At 42.2% G+C, this 20,242-nt stretch overlaps 1 protein-coding gene across 3 annotated transcripts; it reads right to left on the bottom strand.

Annotated features, from left to right (window-relative positions):
- Positions 1 to 5,534: 5,534 nt before the first annotated feature.
- MFSD1 (major facilitator superfamily domain containing 1) lies at positions 5,535 to 20,080 on the bottom strand. 3 transcript variants are annotated; one of them, XM_042881209.1, is made up of 17 exons: positions 20,009 to 20,080; positions 17,271 to 17,323; positions 16,722 to 16,834; positions 16,377 to 16,419; positions 15,908 to 15,975; positions 15,241 to 15,349; positions 14,695 to 14,797; positions 13,914 to 14,012; positions 13,185 to 13,296; positions 12,183 to 12,239; positions 11,530 to 11,686; positions 11,137 to 11,234; positions 10,734 to 10,846; positions 10,181 to 10,228; positions 9,440 to 9,500; positions 7,353 to 7,467; positions 5,535 to 7,097 (listed from the first exon to the last, which is right to left on the bottom strand). In XM_042881209.1, the coding sequence occupies exons 3-17, from the start codon at positions 16,829 to 16,831 to the stop codon at positions 7,038 to 7,040; spliced, it is 1,353 nt and encodes a 450-aa protein (XP_042737143.1). In that variant the 5' UTR covers positions 16,832 to 16,834; positions 17,271 to 17,323; positions 20,009 to 20,080; the 3' UTR covers positions 5,535 to 7,037. The 3 variants fall into 3 exon arrangements, with proteins under 3 accessions (XP_042737143.1, XP_042737141.1, XP_042737142.1); XM_042881207.1 differs by lacking the exon at positions 20,009 to 20,080 and adding an exon at positions 17,410 to 17,509; XM_042881208.1 differs by lacking the exons at positions 5,535 to 7,097; positions 7,353 to 7,467; positions 20,009 to 20,080 and adding exons at positions 7,656 to 8,466; positions 17,410 to 17,509.
- Between the last annotated feature and the right edge of the window lie 162 nt (positions 20,081 to 20,242).

Below are 20,242 nucleotides of genomic sequence, written 5' to 3'. Positions count from 1 at the left end.
CTGTGAGCGAGGAGCCACAGCTGCTTCACGCAGAGCACACACAGAAGTTACCATCAGAAAGGTGCTCTGGGTAAAAAGGAGTGAAAGCTTTGAAAAATCGAGACTTAAGCTGAAGTGGTACAGTTTGGCAGAGCTTTGACTAATGCAAGCTAAGAAACAGAAGATACTGAACACGAAGAAAACCTGCAGTTAACCTAATTTGGTTCTACTGCAAAGGTTTGCTATTGTATTCCTTAAACAAAAGCAACTAAAGTGGATACAGAAAGACACAGAAAAAGTGGATCTAAGCCTGAACTGAGTTGGAAAGCTCATGCTGGAGCCAAGAGAGGGGGAACAGCAGACCTGCTGCAAGCCTGTGGCACTCACTGACCTCCAATGGCTGCAGACCCTGGTCCTGAAGATCACAATGCTGCACTGAGCATCCAGAGATCTGACCTGCAAAATTCAGAGCAGAAGGTAAGGAATGAAGGCACTAAAGAAAAGGGGGAAATCTCATTTGCATTCAAGTGTTCACTCAGTGAATGGCTGTTCTTTCACCCCAACACAACTAGCAGTTCCTCCAACCCTAGCAAAGTCAGCTCTAAAATGAGCTTGAAGAAAAAAAATCATCAATGCATGGGTTTAGGGCAAGAGCACGGCCCATGGGTTTGTAACCCATTAGTTTCAGTAGTACAGCATGCACAGAATTTGTTACAAAACTGATCAGCATTACTTACCAATGGCAGGCACGGGGTGGATGCAAGGACCAAAAAGCTGAGGTCCTTTTAAGAGCCATTACAAAGGGTCTTAAGGAAAGAGGTTGTTTTGATCATACATCTATAGGCTTTCCCTTTCAGCAGAACAAAGCTTTATATTTCAGCATTAACAATGAGATATTTTTCCCTCGAGTCAGATTTAAAATAATGTTGACATTATAGTCAATACATTATATATCACTATATTTATGTCAGAACCTCTTGGCACAAAAATAAATCAATCTAAATGCATAGTTTTTTATTTAAATGAAGTCTGGTAATGCCATATCTTTCCTTCAGCTTTCACTCTGCTTCTTATACGTGTATCAATCATCTCTGACAGGTTTCATACACTGGGATATCACCTCAAGTCTCACTAAAAACTACTTTAAGTGAATTTTGTATCAGGGGCTGGAAAATCTGTTTTTAGAAGCTCTTTTTATAAGCAACACCGTTTTGGATAGCTTAAGTTTTATCCTCAACCTTACTTAAGAAGTCTGCAATGCAGGACAGCGTGCCCTTAAGTGAGGGACACCCTGAGCCAGCTGACCTGCACTGAAGCAACCCCAAAGGCAGTGCAGCTGGTGACCCACTTCACCCCAGATGCCATAAAGCAGTTGTCTCACTTACCTTAATTTGAAGTGGCCACTTATGTTCAATCATCATTCCAGCTGACAAGAGAAATGCAGCGTGCCAACTCCACTCTGAATTACTGACATCAACAGCTGCTTTATATCTACAGGCAGAGCTTGTAAACATGTAAACAAGTCAATTAATTAAGATACTACAGTAAAAAGGATGTGAACAGTTTGAGGTCCAACTCGATGTTTATGGATCTGCAGATGCTATATAAGAATATATATTTTTTAAAAGATAGAGCAAAATTGGCTTGTTTGGAGGAGGCAGACAACTATTTTCTTCTGTTTGCTGAAAGGCTCCACCTTCTGCTTGCAGAACAGAAGGACTTCAGCCCTTTCAGGATGGAAAATACAGCAGGAAGTCCTGCTCCCAACCCACAGCAGGCGCTCTGCTGAGGAAATGGACGGTATGCTCTTTACTTTTCCTGCACACCCAACATTGCTCCAGCCAGTTCTCTTCATTTACATATGGGCATGTGCATGGGAACACTCATACACAGCTTGGCAGCACCCGCCCCATGCAAATCCAAGAGCTTGGGGTGAAAGTAACAACCCAGGTGGTCATGGAGGCTGCAACTCAGAACCGTCTTAAAGCATTGCATCCATCAAGGCTGTGTCACCAGAATGAGCTCTCGATAGGAAATCAGAGCAGTTGTGAGCCTTTGTAATGTGAACACCACACCCTGACTGGGAAAGGGGTCAGCTGTGCTCTCCCTGCTCAAACACACACATCCAAGTAAGAAACCACTGAGTGCGTGGCAGTTCTCTATGAAATACATGGTTTAGGTCTTGGGTTGTAAAATACAGGGACTTTAATGATCATTTCTTCTTCAGTCCGTTGATCAGAGGGCATTTTGGATGGAGTTGTTTTAAATAACTTTGCTTCACGTAGGTAGCAGATGACAGGCAGAGGCCACTTCAGCAAGAGATGCCACATTATGCAACTTCAGGCCTCACAAAATATATCAGATTGGAGACAAAAGGATTTTTGCTGAAGATGTCAACATTGCCAGTCAGGAGGTTGGAACTGGGGAGGTGTAAGCATTTGAATTTGGAAAACAACCTCCAAAATGGTGTAAATCGGCCACAGAACTGAACGACAGCAGCCTGAACTGCTGAAACAAGACTTTGTGTCCTAATACAGAAAATGTTTCTTGCACATTGATGTTGCAGTGCTGACCTCTAGTGACAAGCATCCCAGAACAGAGCTGGGACAAACTACAACTGCTCACTTTCCCTCCGGCGTCTCCTATTCCATACCTTAGGAGGGTGAGCAAACCTCATCTGCACCCCACACCAGCATTGACTCCCAGTTAATACTGTGAATGTGGTATCTTCAGCAAACAAAACACTTGTAAAAAATAATAAAAGAGAATTGAGTGAAAATCATTCGCTCAAATGATGCAAAGCAGAACACGGAGAAATTGGTGCAGTAATTCAAAAGCAGCATATCACTGATTTCCAATGTGTTCCCCACTGGCTGTCAGGTACTCAGCACCTCGTTAGGCCAAAGAGCCAGATCCATACCATTTTTAAAGCAAGGCAATACTGCTGCTCGTTTGGGATCCGGATGGCCAGCAAGGACCCAGAACAAGCTGGACACGGTGGGGATGCAATGACTGACAATAAACAACCTAGCTGGGACACTGGCACATCTGTATAAGCATTAGAATCACACAAAGTGGAAAAGCAATAATGGTGCGAGCTGGAGAAGCAGCAGTGACATGGGAACAGAAAGCAAGCTTAAGGGACTGGGTCCTGTTTGCTTTTAACCTCTTCATTATACCCAACTTCATGGAGCTCAGCCAAAACAAATCTGTTTTTCCAAATCATCTCTGCAACAGCAGAGGCAGCTTCTCTCAGAAGGGCAGACCAGATGGCCAGGACATGGTGCCTACTTCAGCAATCCAACTTTAATATGCTGACACAAGCTGGAGCCCAGACAAAGCATACAGAACTAATTTGACTTACTTTACAAACATTTTCTCCCTATCTGAATAAAATAAAATGCAATCTCTTTACTTCAGATGTTCTAGACCACACCTGTAAGAATTCTGGGCAGAGTCACAGTGGTCTTCTGTGCACAGGTGGTGTGACTACAGTAACATGGCCAAACTCAACTCAGAATCCAGATAAAGCACCCAGACAGCCAAGGCTTCCTCTGTGTCTTTCTGTAACTTTCACAGTCTTGGCAGTGAGACAGAGCAGCTTGAATTTCCCATCTGTTGAATCAAATCCAGCTGAGGTTGGTAATAAGTGAACTCCCTCACTTCTCACAGCTGCTGAGCAGGCCACACAAGCTGCTTTCAGCACAGTTCCTCAGAGGTAATGACAAAGGAAACCATTCCTGGTGTCTCACTTTGGAGCCATGTCAGTGACGACCTTTCTGGGAGGTTCAGGATGAAGACTCTCACTAGCACTGCTTTCAGGAGACTTGCAAGGTCCTGGAGGACTATCTTTGTGGTACAACTGCTTTTGCCACCATGTTCTTCATGACCAGTATTTAAGAAAAAATATCTAACTTGAAAAAAACCTTTGCATCCTTGGAGAACAACGTGAGATTTGTAGCAGTGCAGTGTCACTCAGGCAGCCATTCCCCTACTGGAAGTTTAGAAGAGTTATTTCATGATTCGAATGCATGGAAAAGTTAAATATTTATAGAATGTTTCTATGCTTTAAACATTTCATTTTGAAGAGGTGTGTGTGGCAGAGCACTGTGTGTACTTACACCTATGGCTTTCCAGCTTCCTAGTCCTGCCAATGCACATCTGTCCCATCCAACAGAACGCAGCAGGGACACAAAGTAGAGATTTCCACATTCCTCAGAGGCAGCTCATTTCAACAGCTACGCTTTACCTCTTGGGTTGATTATCCACACAACAGGACAAGCAACACAAAAGCACCCTTGCTGGAAAGACACATGATGGAACATTGACTAGTTTTTAAAATGAGAATGAGAGAGGCTACTGAAACCTCCAGTGATTGACTCTGAAGAAAGACATCTGTCAGAAAGGGAAAAAAACATCCCAACATCTCTGGGCACTCCATGTGAGCAGGAATAGTGGAGACACAGATAACCCCATTTACATTTTCAACAGGAAACAGCTCTCTGAAATTCACCCAAATAATCTAAAGGAAAAGCTGTGTTGAACTACTGTCACGTTTAATGCACCTGAAACAGTCTAAGTTGTCTTATTTCTTGTACACTAACTTCTGTAAACATCTCCAAACAAGGGTGCACACCCACTGGCAGAGCTCAGTCAGATCATTGCAGCCCAGCAGCAGAACCCAACCCATGAATTGCATTTGTTAAGAGTCAAGAAAGCCATAACACATCGACAGCTTCACAGTGTCAGGGGTGAAAGCCATTAAGGGAAGCTTCACAGAGAAGAAAAAGGCAGTCTATAAAGATAAGCAGCTTTCAGCTCAAGCCATTCCAAATCCATTGCAAACAAGACTCAGGTATATGGCCAAGTAACAGCCCAGCAGCACACATCCCTCCCACAATGACCACAACCACATTTTCACTATCAGAAGGAAACCTCATTTCAGAGTTCAAAAATTCCTTTTCCCATTTTCCATCTGATGGTCAAACCTGGATCTAAAAGTACTCATCAAAAGTCTGAGGCACAAACACAGCAGGAAGTGTGAAAAAAGGTAAGAAGTCCTTGGGCTGAAAATCAACAGAAAGGAAAGGTTTGGGAGTTCAGACTTCAGCTAAAGGTTACAGCACGTGCAGAAGTAAACCATGGCACTTCAGTAAAATGCTCAGGAGAGAGAGAATTCAGGAACTCAAGAGTTTCAAGAAGATACTAAGCTCCCTGTTACTATCTCACATAAAATACGTTTAACAACAGAACAGTTATGTACAGTCAAAACACATCATTATTAGAGCAGAAGCAGAGATCTGAGACTTGCAAAGCAGCCACATGAAGGTGAGGAAGAGCAATAGAAGAACAGCATTTCATTTCCTCCCTCTCCTAAAGGGAGATGCAGCAACTCAGCAGCAGAGGAACACAGATCCACCTTTGGATCCTCAAAGAGATGCTTCCTTACATATTTCTCGGGGCAAAAGAAATCACACTTGTTTAAAAACACATCTGAACTACCACCAAGGGCAAGAACACAACACAATCCAGGGAAGAGTAATACATGTGCAGCATCCGTTTAAAGCTTTTATTAAAAAAGACCCAGAATTCACAATACAAGCAAAAACAACCGAATTCACATTATCTGTTTTCACAGCTGATAGCATTTGGCTCCCTAAGGGAGCACAAAAAGCACCAACAGAAGTTATCAGAGGTCAGGGTACTACTTCCCTTCTGCAATAACCTCAGCGTAGCTCAGACTGTCACTCTGTTTTCCAAGACTTCTTTGGAATACATGACTATTAATCTAAGTGCTCCTGGCTTAGTGTTTCAGCCAGATTGCCTTTGTCTCCCAGGAATGTAAACCTCCACTGAGAAGTATCTGTAAAAACAAAACTACCAAACAAACAAGCAAACCCTTAAAAGTGACTTTCAGATCCGTTCAAAACACTGCAGGCAAAAAAAAAAAAACAACAAACAAACCAAAAACCAACAGTATATGGATATAATGTAACATTTTTATTATAATAAAATACTTTCTCTGCAGACAACCAACCTGCAGAACTCTGCTGAGCACCAAGGCACACAAAACTCCCTGAAGGCAGCCAACCAGAGCTCACTCACCCCTGTGCACCTGGTGCTCTGCTCCTACAGCAGCTCCTTGCTCAGTGCAACCTGTGCTCAAGAAAGCTAGATGCTCCTGCCTTTAAAGGAGGATTAGTGCTTAGGAACTTATGTCTACATACATAAGTGAGGTGTCATGGTTAACAAGAAGAAAACAATACTGGAAATGCACTCTGCTGGAGTTAGTGGGAACTAGCTCTGCTCTGGAGCAAGCTTTCCACAGAAATTACAGGAAGAGCAGAACCTTCACATTGAAATGCAACCACTTTTTCCAGAGTGCCAAAACTCAGTTCTTACATTTAACTCTTCCCATGTGTCTTAGTTGCAACCTCTGAAGAGATCAAATTTCACATTAACCCTGACTTACATGAAGTTACTGCTAAGCCTATGATCTAGTACCAAGCTCCAGGGCCTGTACTTTTTGAATGGTAGCATTAGAAGTGTGCAGCTTAACTTCCTCAGAAATATTTACTTGAGCCAAAACAGAAGAGGCAGCCTTTCCTCACCTTTTCTATAAGAAAAATGAAACACTGTTTGCAATATGGCAATAAAGTTGTCCAACTTGAGAGGCTAAGTATTCCATGCTTACACCACAACTCATTTCACAGCAACATGATTACTATAGGAAAGCTTCTATGTTTCAGCCACGGTTGCATACTAAGAAATCAGTCTTTGCTGCTGGTTTGAGCTACTCACTGAGGACTTAAGGATGGTTTAGCATGTAGTTCATGTGTTCGAGTGAACAGCCAGACGATTCTTCCTCAGTATCTGTGTGTTATTTACCTCAAGGTGCAGAAAGGAACTTAAGCCACATACTTTTAAAATGAGATCTATGCTTGCAGAAAAACGTGGTGTATCGCTCTGCCTTCGCTGCAATAGTTCTCAGTACAGGAAATCAAGTTTTGTGTACAGGAACATCAACGTATTTCTGCTCTTGCAAGTGGGGCAAGATGCTATTTCAACACGCTTCTGTGTGCCATTGTCGATAAATAGGAAGAGTAATTATCTGGCAGCTGCAAAAAAAGTAACATTTAAAAAACATGCATCACAATGAGCGCGCTCCTCAGCTTACTTGGTCTGATTCATCTCCATTTTCCTCATTACATTTTTAACTACCATCAGTGAGACCACTTCTGAGAACAAACACACATTTAACACGTTACTCAGAGGTTAAGGTGTTGGCTATTTGGAACAATAAGCCAAGTTCTTAAAGCAGACATTTTAGTCTCTATTTATTACTGTTAGGAGCCCTACTTTGTTACTAATACCTGAGCGCCTAGTCTGGAGAGGTATTTATTCCTTAAACTAAAGTCATCATCTTTTGGCTGTAATTTAGCCAAGTCATCTTCATTCTGACGTCTGAGCCTCTCTTGTTCTTCTGCTCTGGAAAAGAAAACTCATTTAAGAAACTTGCACTGAGGAGTGCAAACCCAGCAACTCTATCTTATATGGCAGTTTTATTTCTTTCAGCTAAAAATACCTTCAAAGTTTGCAGATGAATTCGGAGCTTTAGATTAAAATAAGGCTGTGAATGGATTACATTTATCCACTGTAAAGAAAGAGAGAGGCTATTTTCTGCAGTTTCCTTTTATTTACCTTGCAAGACTTCAGTAGGAAGAGAAATCTTCATTCCCACAGATAACAATGTGCCCAACGAGCATTTGTAACACAACTTAACAACCCTTTATTAAACAAACTTTCACTCCTTAAATATAAGCTTACAATACAAAAGCATCAATAGTCAAAAACGCAATTAAAAGACCGCTCAGCAGCCTTCAGAGTTAATAGCAACTTCCTACAAAAGAGTCAATATTTGATCAGAACCCTGCCAGTCATTTTCCATGCAATTCTTAGTGGGAAACAGGACTGAGCAAAGCTCTGAACACGTTTAGCTTAGAACAGTGGTTTGCATTAAGACAGTGACAAAGGCAGTGACAGTGAGCCATTCCTAAGCTCTGGAAGGCAGTGAACCTTATTCTAGTACATAAAACGCTGCTAGGAAATCTCCACCCACACCACCATGGCTCAGCACTGTACACAGAAGACACTTTAGGCTTTATTTTGAGATGAACACGTTTGTCCTGGGCTGCAGGTGCCCTCTCCCATGAGGCAGCTTCCACAGTGAAAAAGGCTGTAAACCAACTTGTTCAAGCGTTAAGAGATGATGTGGCATTAGTTAAAAGTGGTTACAAAGCATAAGAATTCAACCATTTACTGAAAAATCACCAGCACCAAAACAAATCTTTTTTTTTTTTTCCTCTCTCCAAAAGAACTATTGTCCAGTGTTGATCAAACTAAGTAACACTACAATTCTTCAAGTTGACATGATGCTCCCCATCAAATGCTCCCCACTTCTGGATATTTGCTATTCAAATTTCTTTTCTGCAAGAAACATTGTGATAAAAATTACTGAAAACGTTGCCCTAAGGCAGTATATAACCCACAGCACACTCCAAGACAAAGCCTCTGCTCACAGTGAATAGTGATGGGTTACACACGTGGTCCAGGCAGGCTGAAAATCAGCTCTACTTGGACACAGATTTCCTCTGCTCTGAGTACACAGCAGTTTTTCACAATTGTTGTATCTGTTCTAAGGACTGGGTGTTTTGGCTCACAGGTGACACTCATCACAACTAAACTTGCCTGATCACCAGGCAAGGTTGATGATGAGGTTTTAATTTCCTTCAGTTTTCCTCAAGGTTGATGTACACCACAAAGGAGGTGGAGAATCAAGACAACGTTACATTCCATCACAAGTCATCCAGCAAGATTTTGTTGACAGGTTAGGGTTTCATTTCCTTACTTTTAAATTGAGTGTAGACTACATAATTACACAATTATTTTAGAGAAATCTCTGAAGTCACACAAATAAAACGGGTCTCATTATCAAAGTATTTATCTGCAAAGAATTTATATGCGTGTGTTTTGCACAGTACCTGCAGGTGAAATGTTTTTGCCAACTAGAAGGGAAAGCATTTCAGCATTACATGCAAACAGGCTTCAAAAACCTGAAGAATAGGGACCCCATTTTTAACCCTGATATACCATGTAAGATTGGTCCTTTTATAGTAAGCAATGCAAACTTTTCAGAGATATGCTTGAAATCTGCTTGGCTGGAAGGCAGTTGAAATTCATAAAGGAATAGTAAGAAGTGCCAGGAAAGGAGGAGACAAGGTTAATTATTATTTCCTCTGTATACAGGAGACAGGAATAAGAAATCCTACTACTATCTTGTAGGAAAGAAAGTGACTTCTCATACAAATGGCAGACCTACAGCAGTAGGTATGTTCAGACACTAATTAATTAATTACTTTAGGTTAAACAATTTCTAAAGGATGCTGGTTTTTATACTTACTCATTTGCAGCTACTTTTTGCAGTTTTTCTCTTTTCTTTGCTGACCAGTTAAGATCACCACCTGCAACAGAAATACCACCTACTGTGAAACTCCAAAACTGATATCCTATCTCATTACTTAAGGAAAGAGAACAGTAGTTGTACATAAACAGAAATTGGTACCAAGAAAAAAAACCAACTCCTTCACAATCATACAAGCAAGCAAAATCAGGAACCAAACTAGGATCTCAAACTTGAGCCATGTCTTTGCTGAGTAACGAGTTTCTTCACAACTCATCACAGCACCCTGTAAGATTAGAGGAAGTGAAAGCAGCTTGGAAAGAAATGCTCTCCTCTCGACCTTTCAGGAAGAAACTAAGAAAGTAAGAACACTGCTACGTGAAGGAAAGCATATTGGCAGCATATTGATACATAACAATCAAGTATGTTATGCACAAGCAGTTTGGAAAAAAGCTATTTTAATCCATAGAATGTCCTACACGTTCAACTTAGTAGAAGAGGGAGGTGCTGTGCCCTGCTGATTAGGTTTGACACCACAGCAAGGCCCAGTGAATTACACACTACAGCACCAAGGAAAAATTCATGATGAGGACAAGCCCTATCCAGGAGGTACCACCAAATCCTCCCACTGCAGCAGACACCCACTTGCACTCCACTACCTGTAAGCAGCTCAGCATAGCAACTCCAAGCATTATGATTAAATCACAGGAATCAAGAGAAGCTAAAAAGCACCTGACTCACCTGTTAGGTGATTCACAAAATACAGCATGACTACAGCTACCAGTGACACTAAGAAAAAACAAAAGGTTAAGCTGTTAGTACCTTTACCACAATGACATAAAACCAGCTTAACATCCAACCAGCAACAATTAAGATTTCTTGTGACAGCTGTAATTATTATCAGCAGCATCTCCATCAGTTCTGAGAACCCCACTGTGCCCACAAGTAGCAATCTAACTCAAATGATTTATCTACATTAATAAGGACCCTCATACAAACGTAACCTTGAAGAATTTAACTCACCAACACTTTTAATCATGCCTCATTTTTACCAGATAGTTCAACTACTTACACTAAAATGCTTCAGGAAAAAAAAAAAACTAACAACTAAAAGCACAAAACGTGACACTACTTATCAGTTACTTTCCACAGTGCCTCAGCTGAAATGTCTGTAGATGTCTACCCAGCTGCACAGTAAGAAAGCAGTTAGTAGCATTTTACAGGAAACATTAAGGGAGGAAAGAAGAGTTTCCTGAATGTACAGAACGTTAGTTTCAGTGTGTTTGCTACTTACAGGAAACACAAGCACTGAAGAAGACTTCAAGAAACAGGTATCCTCTTGTGTCCAGAATCATCCCAGCTGCTATAGAAATAATTGCCAGACCAAGATTCTGGATAGACTGCATACTAACATAAACAAAGGATTACCACTGTGTAGAAAGTTTCTGAAGAACAAACTATTTTATTTTTATTGCACAATAAGATGAACTTCTCCCCATATTCTAGATGGTAGTCGTTAATCTGCACTTCTGCAGATATCACTATTGCACAGTGATCTACTGCACACACACATCCTGAAACTACAGGAGACTTCCTCCTAGAAACAGTAACCATTAACGTATTACAACTACTTCACATCAAGTGGTTCTACAGTGTGAGGATGTAAGTCAGCACAACTGACAGATGGAAGTACTCACAAGCCATAAGCAGTTCCCAGCTGATGTTCTGGAACAACAAAGGCCACCATGGGCCACAGGGCACAGGCAAGCAAGGAGTATGCAACTCCCAGTAAGCACTGAGAAATAAACGAGTAGAGAGACGCTGGATGAGGTGCATTTTTGCTATTAAAAAGCCACAGACAGCTCATATGAGTTTAGCTTCTGTTATGCTGTTTTCCTTTACCAGCATCTTTGATTTTAAATCCATTCGCATGCTGTATATCCTTATGAAATCAGGAACATTACAGTAAGTTTTAAGACTACCTAAGCAGTCAGAAGACAGGGGTAAACTTCTGCAGAATAATTCATCAGCAGCTCAATTTCTTATTTTGTCACATTTAGCTATCAAGGTCTACTTGAAAAATTGGTTACCATTGCAATCCAGGGGTTCCAGAAAGTGAAAGCCAACATAATATGAGAAGCAAGCGTTGTTACTACAGCACACAAAACCCAGATGATATTCTTTCCAATTTTATCCACCAGGATTCCAAAGACAGGAGACATGGGTGCCGATATAATGTACACAACACTGCAGAAGAGTGAAAAATGGGAATTTCCCTTTCAACTTGTGAAACCATAAGAAAATACACTTCAAATAAAGATTCCAGAACTCAAGTGTCTGAGGGCGTGAAAGTATTTCTCATCCGTGATGGAAACAGCAACGTACTTGGAGCTCTTGGGATCATGCCACAAGGGCTTTCTGCTTTGCCACATCATCAATTTGTCTTCAAACTTGTACAGTTTTGTTTACTTAGTGATGTTATCTTGTTTCCACCACCTCTAAAGCAAATTGCCAGATAGCACAGTAACACCCTTCAGACAGAACTTCCTCTTTCAGATTAACATCATCTCCTCAACTGGAACACGTAACAAAGTAAAACCTCCATCATGCCATATGAACATGATCCACTGAAGAGCAAACTGCTTACACCAGCAGATCCCAAGCAGTCAGAGCCCACAGATACGTATTTAACCCTTAAATCACAGCAGTAGTACATTTACTCCTTTAACCAACTGAAACATACCTGTTAATTGCACTTGCTTCTTGAGATGAGAATTGGAATTTTTCAATGAAGAAGACCCTGAAGATACAAAAAAAAACAACCAAACAAGTTCAGAAGTAGGCAAACATAAATGAAGTAAAAGGATAAATTAAGCTAGACAAAGTACAAACAATAAACTAGTTTACATACAACTTGTAAATACAGCATTAACCAGCAAACATCCCAAAGCAGATCCTCTTCTAGGAGGCTGTAATGAGTTGACAGATTTTGGACAAAGAACCATTTGAAGCAAACACACAAAATATATAGCAACACATAAAGCAGCAATCAGATATTAGTAATAAGCTTTGGATTACATGCAAAAAGTGGGGGAAAAAAAAACAGGTATCTACATTATTTGCAGAGATTTTAACAGTCTCAAACTCTCATCTCACAACATAAAGCACGTGTGGAGCTCACAAGGTCTGTTCCTAGTTCCAAGTACATAAGAAATCTCTTTATTGCTTAATTAGAACAAGTTGCGTGGTTTAGAAGAAAATTACATAGAAATCTTCAAGTTTCACCTTGATACATAAAGCACAGTAACAAAAGAGCTTCAGTCCAACACTGTAACCATGTTTGAGCCCCACTCACAACCAATGAATACTGATGGAATCCTGTATGATGGCTGTTCATGGCCTTCTGCACAGTGTTTTAGATCTAAATCACGTTTTAATCTGAGAATGGAACGTGTCTTATGCCTTTGAGCTCTTACAGCTCAGCCCACACTAACAAACAGGGTTTAACAGAGATCCCAACAGAAAAGAAAGCTGTAAAATTGTGATTATTTCTGTCACAAGTGCAGCAAAAAGTGCCACACACAAAAAAAAGAGAAAATAGCACAGATTTGCTAAGAGACCAGTGTGATTCTACATTCGGAGTTTCTAAATATTAGCCAGCACCTCTTCTTTGATAAATAACACTGCAGCTAGTTAAACCTTGGCCAAATTCAAAGGCAACAGCTATGCTGTGTGAGACACTTACTTTCCAAGTCCAATGAAAGGAAAGACTGCTGCATAATAGCAGACACATATCACAAATATCAGCCACAGCGACAAGGAGAAGTTCTTCACATCGGTCAGCTTGATCACTTCACCTGCAGAGAAAGCAAGAGAACACTTTTCAGCCACCACAAACACACCTGAAATTCATCCACACTGAATAAATATTAGGGTGACCAAGAGTCACTACTAAAGCATTATAATCCTGCCACTATGCTGCTCTTGGATGAAGTTTGCACAGTGAGCATCAGCACAGAGTATACAAGTCCTACATCAACACAGCCTAAGCCAAGAAACTCATCTCCCACGTTAACATGAGTGTGTAAGTTCTCTACAGCTTCTAAAACTCCTGTGGAGAACTGAATACAAACCACTTTCTTTCAAGGAAATGTTTAATCAGCTTGTGAAAGCTGTGCCTGAAACTTCATGTTATGTTTTAATCAGGCTCTCGATTTTTGTTTTTTAATTACCTAAGTCCTCCCACTCAAAAAACTCAGAACAACACAAGGAGACAGCTGCATGTTTTTGCACACCTGTTGAAGGAAATAAAACCAATCCCAACAAAGCAGAGTTCCAGTGGAAAAGCACACAGCAAACTGAAATGAACTGCAAGGCTCCCAACAAGCTCAATAAAAAAAGGCATTGACAAATGGAGTGACTGCTCTACAATGAAAGAATAAATTCCAAGGCATGTTTACACCACACCACTCACCTGTTTTTCCCTGCTCTTTACAAAGGAGCTTCTCTGCTCTCTTGTCCAGATAAGCAAGGATTAGGGCACAGGCCAGTGAAAAGAGACAAGTTATGCCACCTGCAAGAAGGTAACACGACACATTTAGATGTAGACCAAGCAATAATCTGGCTTTTAGATGAACTTTTAGTGAGGCATAGCTTTACACATCCAATGCAAATTCAGTGCCTTGAGCATCAGTTTAAGACTCAAACTGTACAACGGGGAGAAGGTACAGGCATTGAAGTCTACCAGATGAGACACCTGCCTTACAGCAGTACTAACATGATTCTATTTAGTCTGCGAATATTACCACAGCTCCCACTCAGCACAGCTGAGCTGCTAGCTGTACCTTGCAATAAAAGAAACAAAGCCAAGGCCCTGTTACCAACACCAAGGTTTTAAACCTCATGCTCTGAAGGGAAGGAACACTGTTTCAAAGGCAGCTGCAGTTCCCTTTCTGAGCGTCAGGCTGCTACAATTTTTCAAGTCTGTCCTTTACTCCAAGTACATCAAATATTTCATAGCTGTAAGACACACATTTCAGTTTGGCAGCCACAGAGATCAAGCAGCATTTTGCAGTAGGCACACTCTCTATAAGCACATTATTAGCCACTGTTACAAAAAGCACTCAAATTGCTCTTCCCAGTCCCAACTCCATCTTTCCTACTTTCCAGATAGCAATAATTCATTAACATATGAACAGAGCTTGAATTCAGAAACCTAAAATACCAGGTGACAACAGCTCAAAAATATTACAAACCTATCAGGAGAGCTAATCCAAGAGTAGTGTGACCAGTATGCCTCAGAAGATCCTGAACTCGTGAGTATATCCATCCCATGATATTCATGTTCACTGTGCTTCCCTGGGCAAAAGAAACCGATGTAAAGAAAACTATTTTCCACAACTACCTGAATCCATAGCACAGCACACCAGTTAGGAGGGCCCTAACAGGACAGGCACGTCTCCACTCAGTGCATTCAGAGTGACTCTACGAACCAAACAGCACAGCTGAGATGCAGCAGGCAGTTCTGCCTCTGCCCCACTCAGTAACTGATGCTAAACCACATCAGCCTTCTGAAGACATGTGGCAGGTTGTAAGAAACCTTACTCATTCATCTCCTTTTGTATCCACTCTTTGTCTACCAACCACAAATCTTCAAACATTTTGAATTCACATTTCACATCCATTTTTACCTAATATTTCCAAGGAAGCATTAGAAATGCTGGTTTTTTGCTGGTCTGACTGCCAAGACAAGCTGCACGCCGTAAAGTCTATGAATTAAAGCCATTGAGTGTTAAACTTACAATTCTGGCCATGCTCAGCTGTAATCCAAACACAAGATTTAACTCCTTGCCTTTAAACCAGCTGACTGCATACGTGTTTTGTGCCACTGCTAAGGATTCACCACCTATTCTAAAAAAAAAAAAAACAAAAACAAAGAAGGTACAAAACAATACTTTAACTGCAACAGAAGAGTAACAAGAAAACATCCCACCACTTGCTGGTGATATTAAGATACAGTATTTCAGATTAATTCCTCTAGGAAAAGGTAAACCTAAGGCAAATACACAAAGAGGCAGAAGTCCTACAGACACGGTTCAGGTAAGAACTGCAGTGTCTTAAGCCTTAAGAGTACAAGGTATCTGATTATAATTGCCTTAACAGAAGTTAAGCTGGTGGGCAGCAGCTTCTCATTTATCTTTTGCATAGGTAAAAACCTTGAAGAGTCAGTCAAGTGGTTCAGCTGCTGAGCAGTTCCACAATTTCTGAATTCAATAATACTGAGGAGCTCTATTTATTTTCTAATTTTACATGCAAATATGAACCTGACTAAACTTTATGCACATCTCGACTTTAGAGGTGCTCCAACATTCAAACTTTAGTCTGAGTGCAAGAGCAGCAGCAGATTTTGAGGGCACAGAAAGCTGGTCAGGACCTTAGAGGGTACATAGGACACACTTCTAGACTTACCCAAATATAAATCTGCCCACTTCCATCAGCCAAAAGGCATTAACTAGTGCTCCCAAGGCAAAAATCACCTGTCAGAAAAGCATTTAAGAAAAACTATCATTTTCTGGTTAGAGAAGGAAACAAACGAGAATCATCTCAAAACACAAACAGAAATTATTTCCCCCTCAGAGTCCTTCATATCACTTCATATCCTGTAGAGGCTTTTCCCCTAACCCTCCTATCCTACCCAAATATACCCTCAGATAATTTCACATCAAACAAATAAAATACTTATTTCCTTTCCATTGTTATTTCACTCATTCATAGTCCTCTGTTCCCAGGCATCCCCCATACAATTCAGACTTCGATTTCAATTCTCTTCACCTGAGACACACACTACGATCAGAGAAGCCTTCTGAGTTTTCTTTCCCACCTCACTCCCAGCAGAGCAGCTACAGACAACATCCTTCACCCTCTCATTTCCACTTACCTGCCCAACGCAAACAAAGATGCTGAATATTACAGTGCCCAACCTGTAAGGAAGAGAAAACAACTTAATCAGAGATATTTTTTTCCCCTGTACAATACAACATTGAACCTACAGCAAAGCAAAAGTGTAAAATGATACCCAATAGAAGTTCTCAGTAATAAATGCCACAGCTTGACAGCTATACTAAAAAAATGGCACAGATGAGCATTTTTGAAGCTACTTTACTGAAAAAATCTGGTCGTGCCAGTGGAAATTGCAGAAAGAACTATACTATTGAGTGTGGAATTCCACATGCTCTTAATTCTACCTACCAGTGAATATGGAAAACAGTAAGATCTCACTTACCGTATTCCAAAGACTCTGTCAATTAGAAAACCTCCAAAGAAGCAAAGAACCACATTGGGCCAGGAATACCAGGCATAGAGTGCCATGAACTGTGCTGTGTTCACCTTCATATCCTACAGAAAGGAAATTTGAAGGAAAAAAAAAAAAAAAAAAAAATTAATTTTGAGGACACAGAAAAAGCATCCAAGTGCTTAGAAATAAGCATGCTTTCTGACCAGAAATCACAGGGCACAATTTGATGACTGCATCTGTTGGAAGCCGACGTTTTAGAACAAACTGCTTTAACACAACAGGTGGAGTTTTCTCAGGGACATGCAGAGGGAAACCACTCCACTCCCCTTTGGAACGCTCCATATCTCCTGCAAGGGTCGATTCCACTCTTTTAACGCTTCACACCCACATTCCAGAATTACCGCACGAACAGAACCGTCGCAGAACCCCAGCCTTAAACAAAGCAGCCCCCGCTCCGGGCAGCACCGCCCTCTGAGCACAGAACCCCCTCCCACCACCCGACTCCGCCCGAGCGCGGCCTCCCAGGCAGCGACTCACCCCCTGAACCTGCGTCTGGAGCGCGGCAGGGTTGTCGTAGCAGAAGCAGCTGCCTGCAAGAAGAAGGGCAGGGAGGCCTCAGGGCACCGCGCACCCCGCGACCTCTCCTCACGGAGGCCCCCCGCCCGCCGCCACGCACCGAAGCCGAGGAAGCACATGAGCGCGAGGACGATCAGGCGGTGCGGGAGGCGGCTTGGGTCGCACACGGCGGGCAGGGCGCGGGAGGGGGCCGCGGAGTCGCCGTCACCGCCATCGGGACCCAGCAGGGCCCGCTCCTCCTCCGCCATGGTTCCGCCGTCACCTGGGCGAAGCCACGTGACCGCGCGTCACGTGACCGGCGCGGCCCACAATGCGCCGCGGCTGCCATAGCAACGGCAGGCCGGTGCGGCCTCCTGGGCCTTCCGGCAGCGCGGAGGAAAGTCTTTTTTAGGCCAAATCGCGCCTAAAAAGTGACCTGAGACCCTCAGACAGGAACTTCAAACTCCTGGACGGCAAGCAGTGTAGCTTGTGAGGCCTTGTGCCTCTCCTGCCTTCTGGACGGGGGAAGATTTGTCCTTTAATTGTGTCCTTTTGTGCATTCTAAGAGGCCCCGCTTATTCTACCACCTTTTCCATCGTGTTTTCCTGAGTCTCTGTTGCCTCTGAGGGCATCACAAATCCTGCCCTGCACAAAGCAGGATATCAGCTGCGTAAAATAGCCCTGGCATTCAGCCATGATAAAACAAGCACACGTCTGGATGGGCATCATTTGCACACTGCCTGCTTCTCTACACAGAGATGTTTTAATGGCAGGCCTAGCAGAAGCACATCAGTGCTCATCTGTCATGTATTACCTGACCTGCTGCGAACCCAGAGGTTCCCTTTCCAGTATTCTGCCATTAATTTCATCAGTAGCCATGCAAGCAAACCAAAGTAACTCTTAAAAACACACTGGCATAGCATCAGACTGCTGCTGAGAATAAGTTGTTTGCATTCCACTCAGTATGTGCCTTTTAACAGCTAGACGTGTGCCAAAACACAACTGTGTTACCAAACGCCCACCTTTCTGGAAAAGAGAAATTATTGGGTCACACTCTCAGCCTCCCAAACTGGTTCGGATTCCCTGAAAGCAATGCAACTCTTTCAGTTCATTCCTGTCTCCACATCATGGGCTTAAACTGCGTGTCATTGCAAAAGCGCTGTTCCACGACCTCCATTTTGTAGCCGCTGGAGGGAGTTGGAGGGCAACTTGTGGGCTTCAGGGGCACAGTGAACGTTGGACAGTTCACAGACACGGACAAAAGAGAGCTTTGAACAGCAAGGAGGTTCCCAGTGAAAATCTGCGCACAGAATGAAGATGTGTTCTTGTTCCCAGCTAACAAGCCCAGTTATTTCAGGAGGCCAATTCCACATCACCCAGCGCTTTTTTAGTTCTCTCTGATCCATGGAAAAGGTTTTTGGTTGTGTAAACACTTTAGTTTTCCTCCAGGACACAAGGGTGGCTGTTGTGAAAGCCTGAAGTTCCCGAACTGCTCTCCCACCGCAACTCTCAGACAGAAAATGAGAAAAACCTCAGGAGAGCACTGGGCCCATCACCACAGGGAACAATTGGAGCTCCAGCTGCGCTGATCAGCAAGCACAGAGCCAAAATCAACAGAACCAGCTTCCCTGGGGGCCATGGCTGCTTCCCCAGGACCTCCTGCCCCATTTTGAGCACCATATGAACCGCAGGAATGTCTGAGACATTGCAGTGTTGGTCAGAGGAAACTCTCACAAATAACAAATGAGCTGCACGGTCTATTCCATAAAATGATGGACACCAATTCAAAGCTGGCGTACTCACAAAATTAAATGTAAAACATCAGTAGAGTGACAGAACATTATCATCAAAAAGATATTATTTTCCCCGTTACTGTTTTTAAATGTTGCTTCAGAAGGCACATTAAATAGAGGGAAGTAGTTGTTAAAGCTGAAAGAGAAGCAACCTTCACACACACAGAGGTGCCACTGTAATGCTTTGTCATTGCCTTGAGTCAAAATATTTTGATTCTACTGTTTAAACTATAAAACTGTCACATCAACATCAAATCAATTCCACGTGTATCTCACGGGCTGTGACATGATACCAGCACTCTGACTGCAGGATCCAACAGAAAATGTCTCCTGTAACTACTGATCAATTGTATCGCCAAGGATATCTACAAGATCTAGAAAAACAGATTTTAGATTTTATCTCCTAAAGTTCAAAAGGGATCTCCAGCCCATAACCAAAATAACAGCCAAAAACTCGTGCCAAGTAAACATACTAAACTGCAATTGGTGATTTAGGGTGACATTATTACTGCCGAGCTATGTACAACAATGTGAAGAGTGGAAGTGAAGAGCTCTCAGAGGCTGAGGTTATCCTGTACACAGCCTTTGTTTGTTTGACCTCAATTAATCAAACATTAAGCATACAAAATTCCTGTAATCTTCAGATGTGACTGTGGGTCAGAATTTCTTCCCTGATACGTCGTTGCAGTTTTTCTTGCTAAAGAGCAGAAAATACACAGTGTTCTTAAGAGCTTCTGACAACTGTGGCAGATTGTTTCAGCCAAGTACTATGACAAAGTATTCCAGGAAAAGAGAGTGCTCAGGGAAGAACAACATCCTCACTTTCTGCTAACTGAGCAGTAGGGCCTTAACACTGCTTTCCCATATTCTTGCCCCATTTAAGCTTATGCAAATCTTTATAGCATCATAGTCTTAAGTTTTCCTTACCATAAGAATTGTGATGTGTCACTGTTCAGTCAATATGTAACAGCAACGTTACAGGACAGAGTATCCTTCCTTTTCCTGTTAAAACAGAAAACGTGAGACAGAAGGTTAGTTCAGAGCACATCACACTCCAAAGACTGTTTTTCAGTAATCTCTAGTTTTGTTATTTATACAAAGGCACCCTGGATTTACTTTTGGGGGGGGGGGGGGGGGGGGGGGGGGGGGGGGGGGGGGGGG

This window comes from Lagopus leucura, unplaced genomic scaffold (assembly GCF_019238085.1).
Source record: "Lagopus leucura isolate 7727_CA_CO unplaced genomic scaffold, USGS_WTPT01 Super-Scaffold_100029, whole genome shotgun sequence".
Taxonomy (NCBI): Eukaryota; Metazoa; Chordata; class Aves; order Galliformes; family Phasianidae; genus Lagopus; species Lagopus leucura.
Note: the sequence above shows the minus strand (reverse complement) of the source record. Positions and strands in the feature narration are given on the sequence as shown.

Coding starts and splice junctions, on each gene's coding strand:
- MFSD1 (XM_042881207.1), bottom strand. Junction 14,798..15,240: donor AGCTGAGCATGGCCAGAATT/GTAAGTTTAACA, acceptor TCTTTTGCCCAG/GGAAGCACAGTGAACATGAA. Junction 11,235..11,529: donor GGAACCCCTGGATTGCAATG/GTAACCAATTTT, acceptor TTTATTTCTCAG/TGCTTACTGGGAGTTGCATA.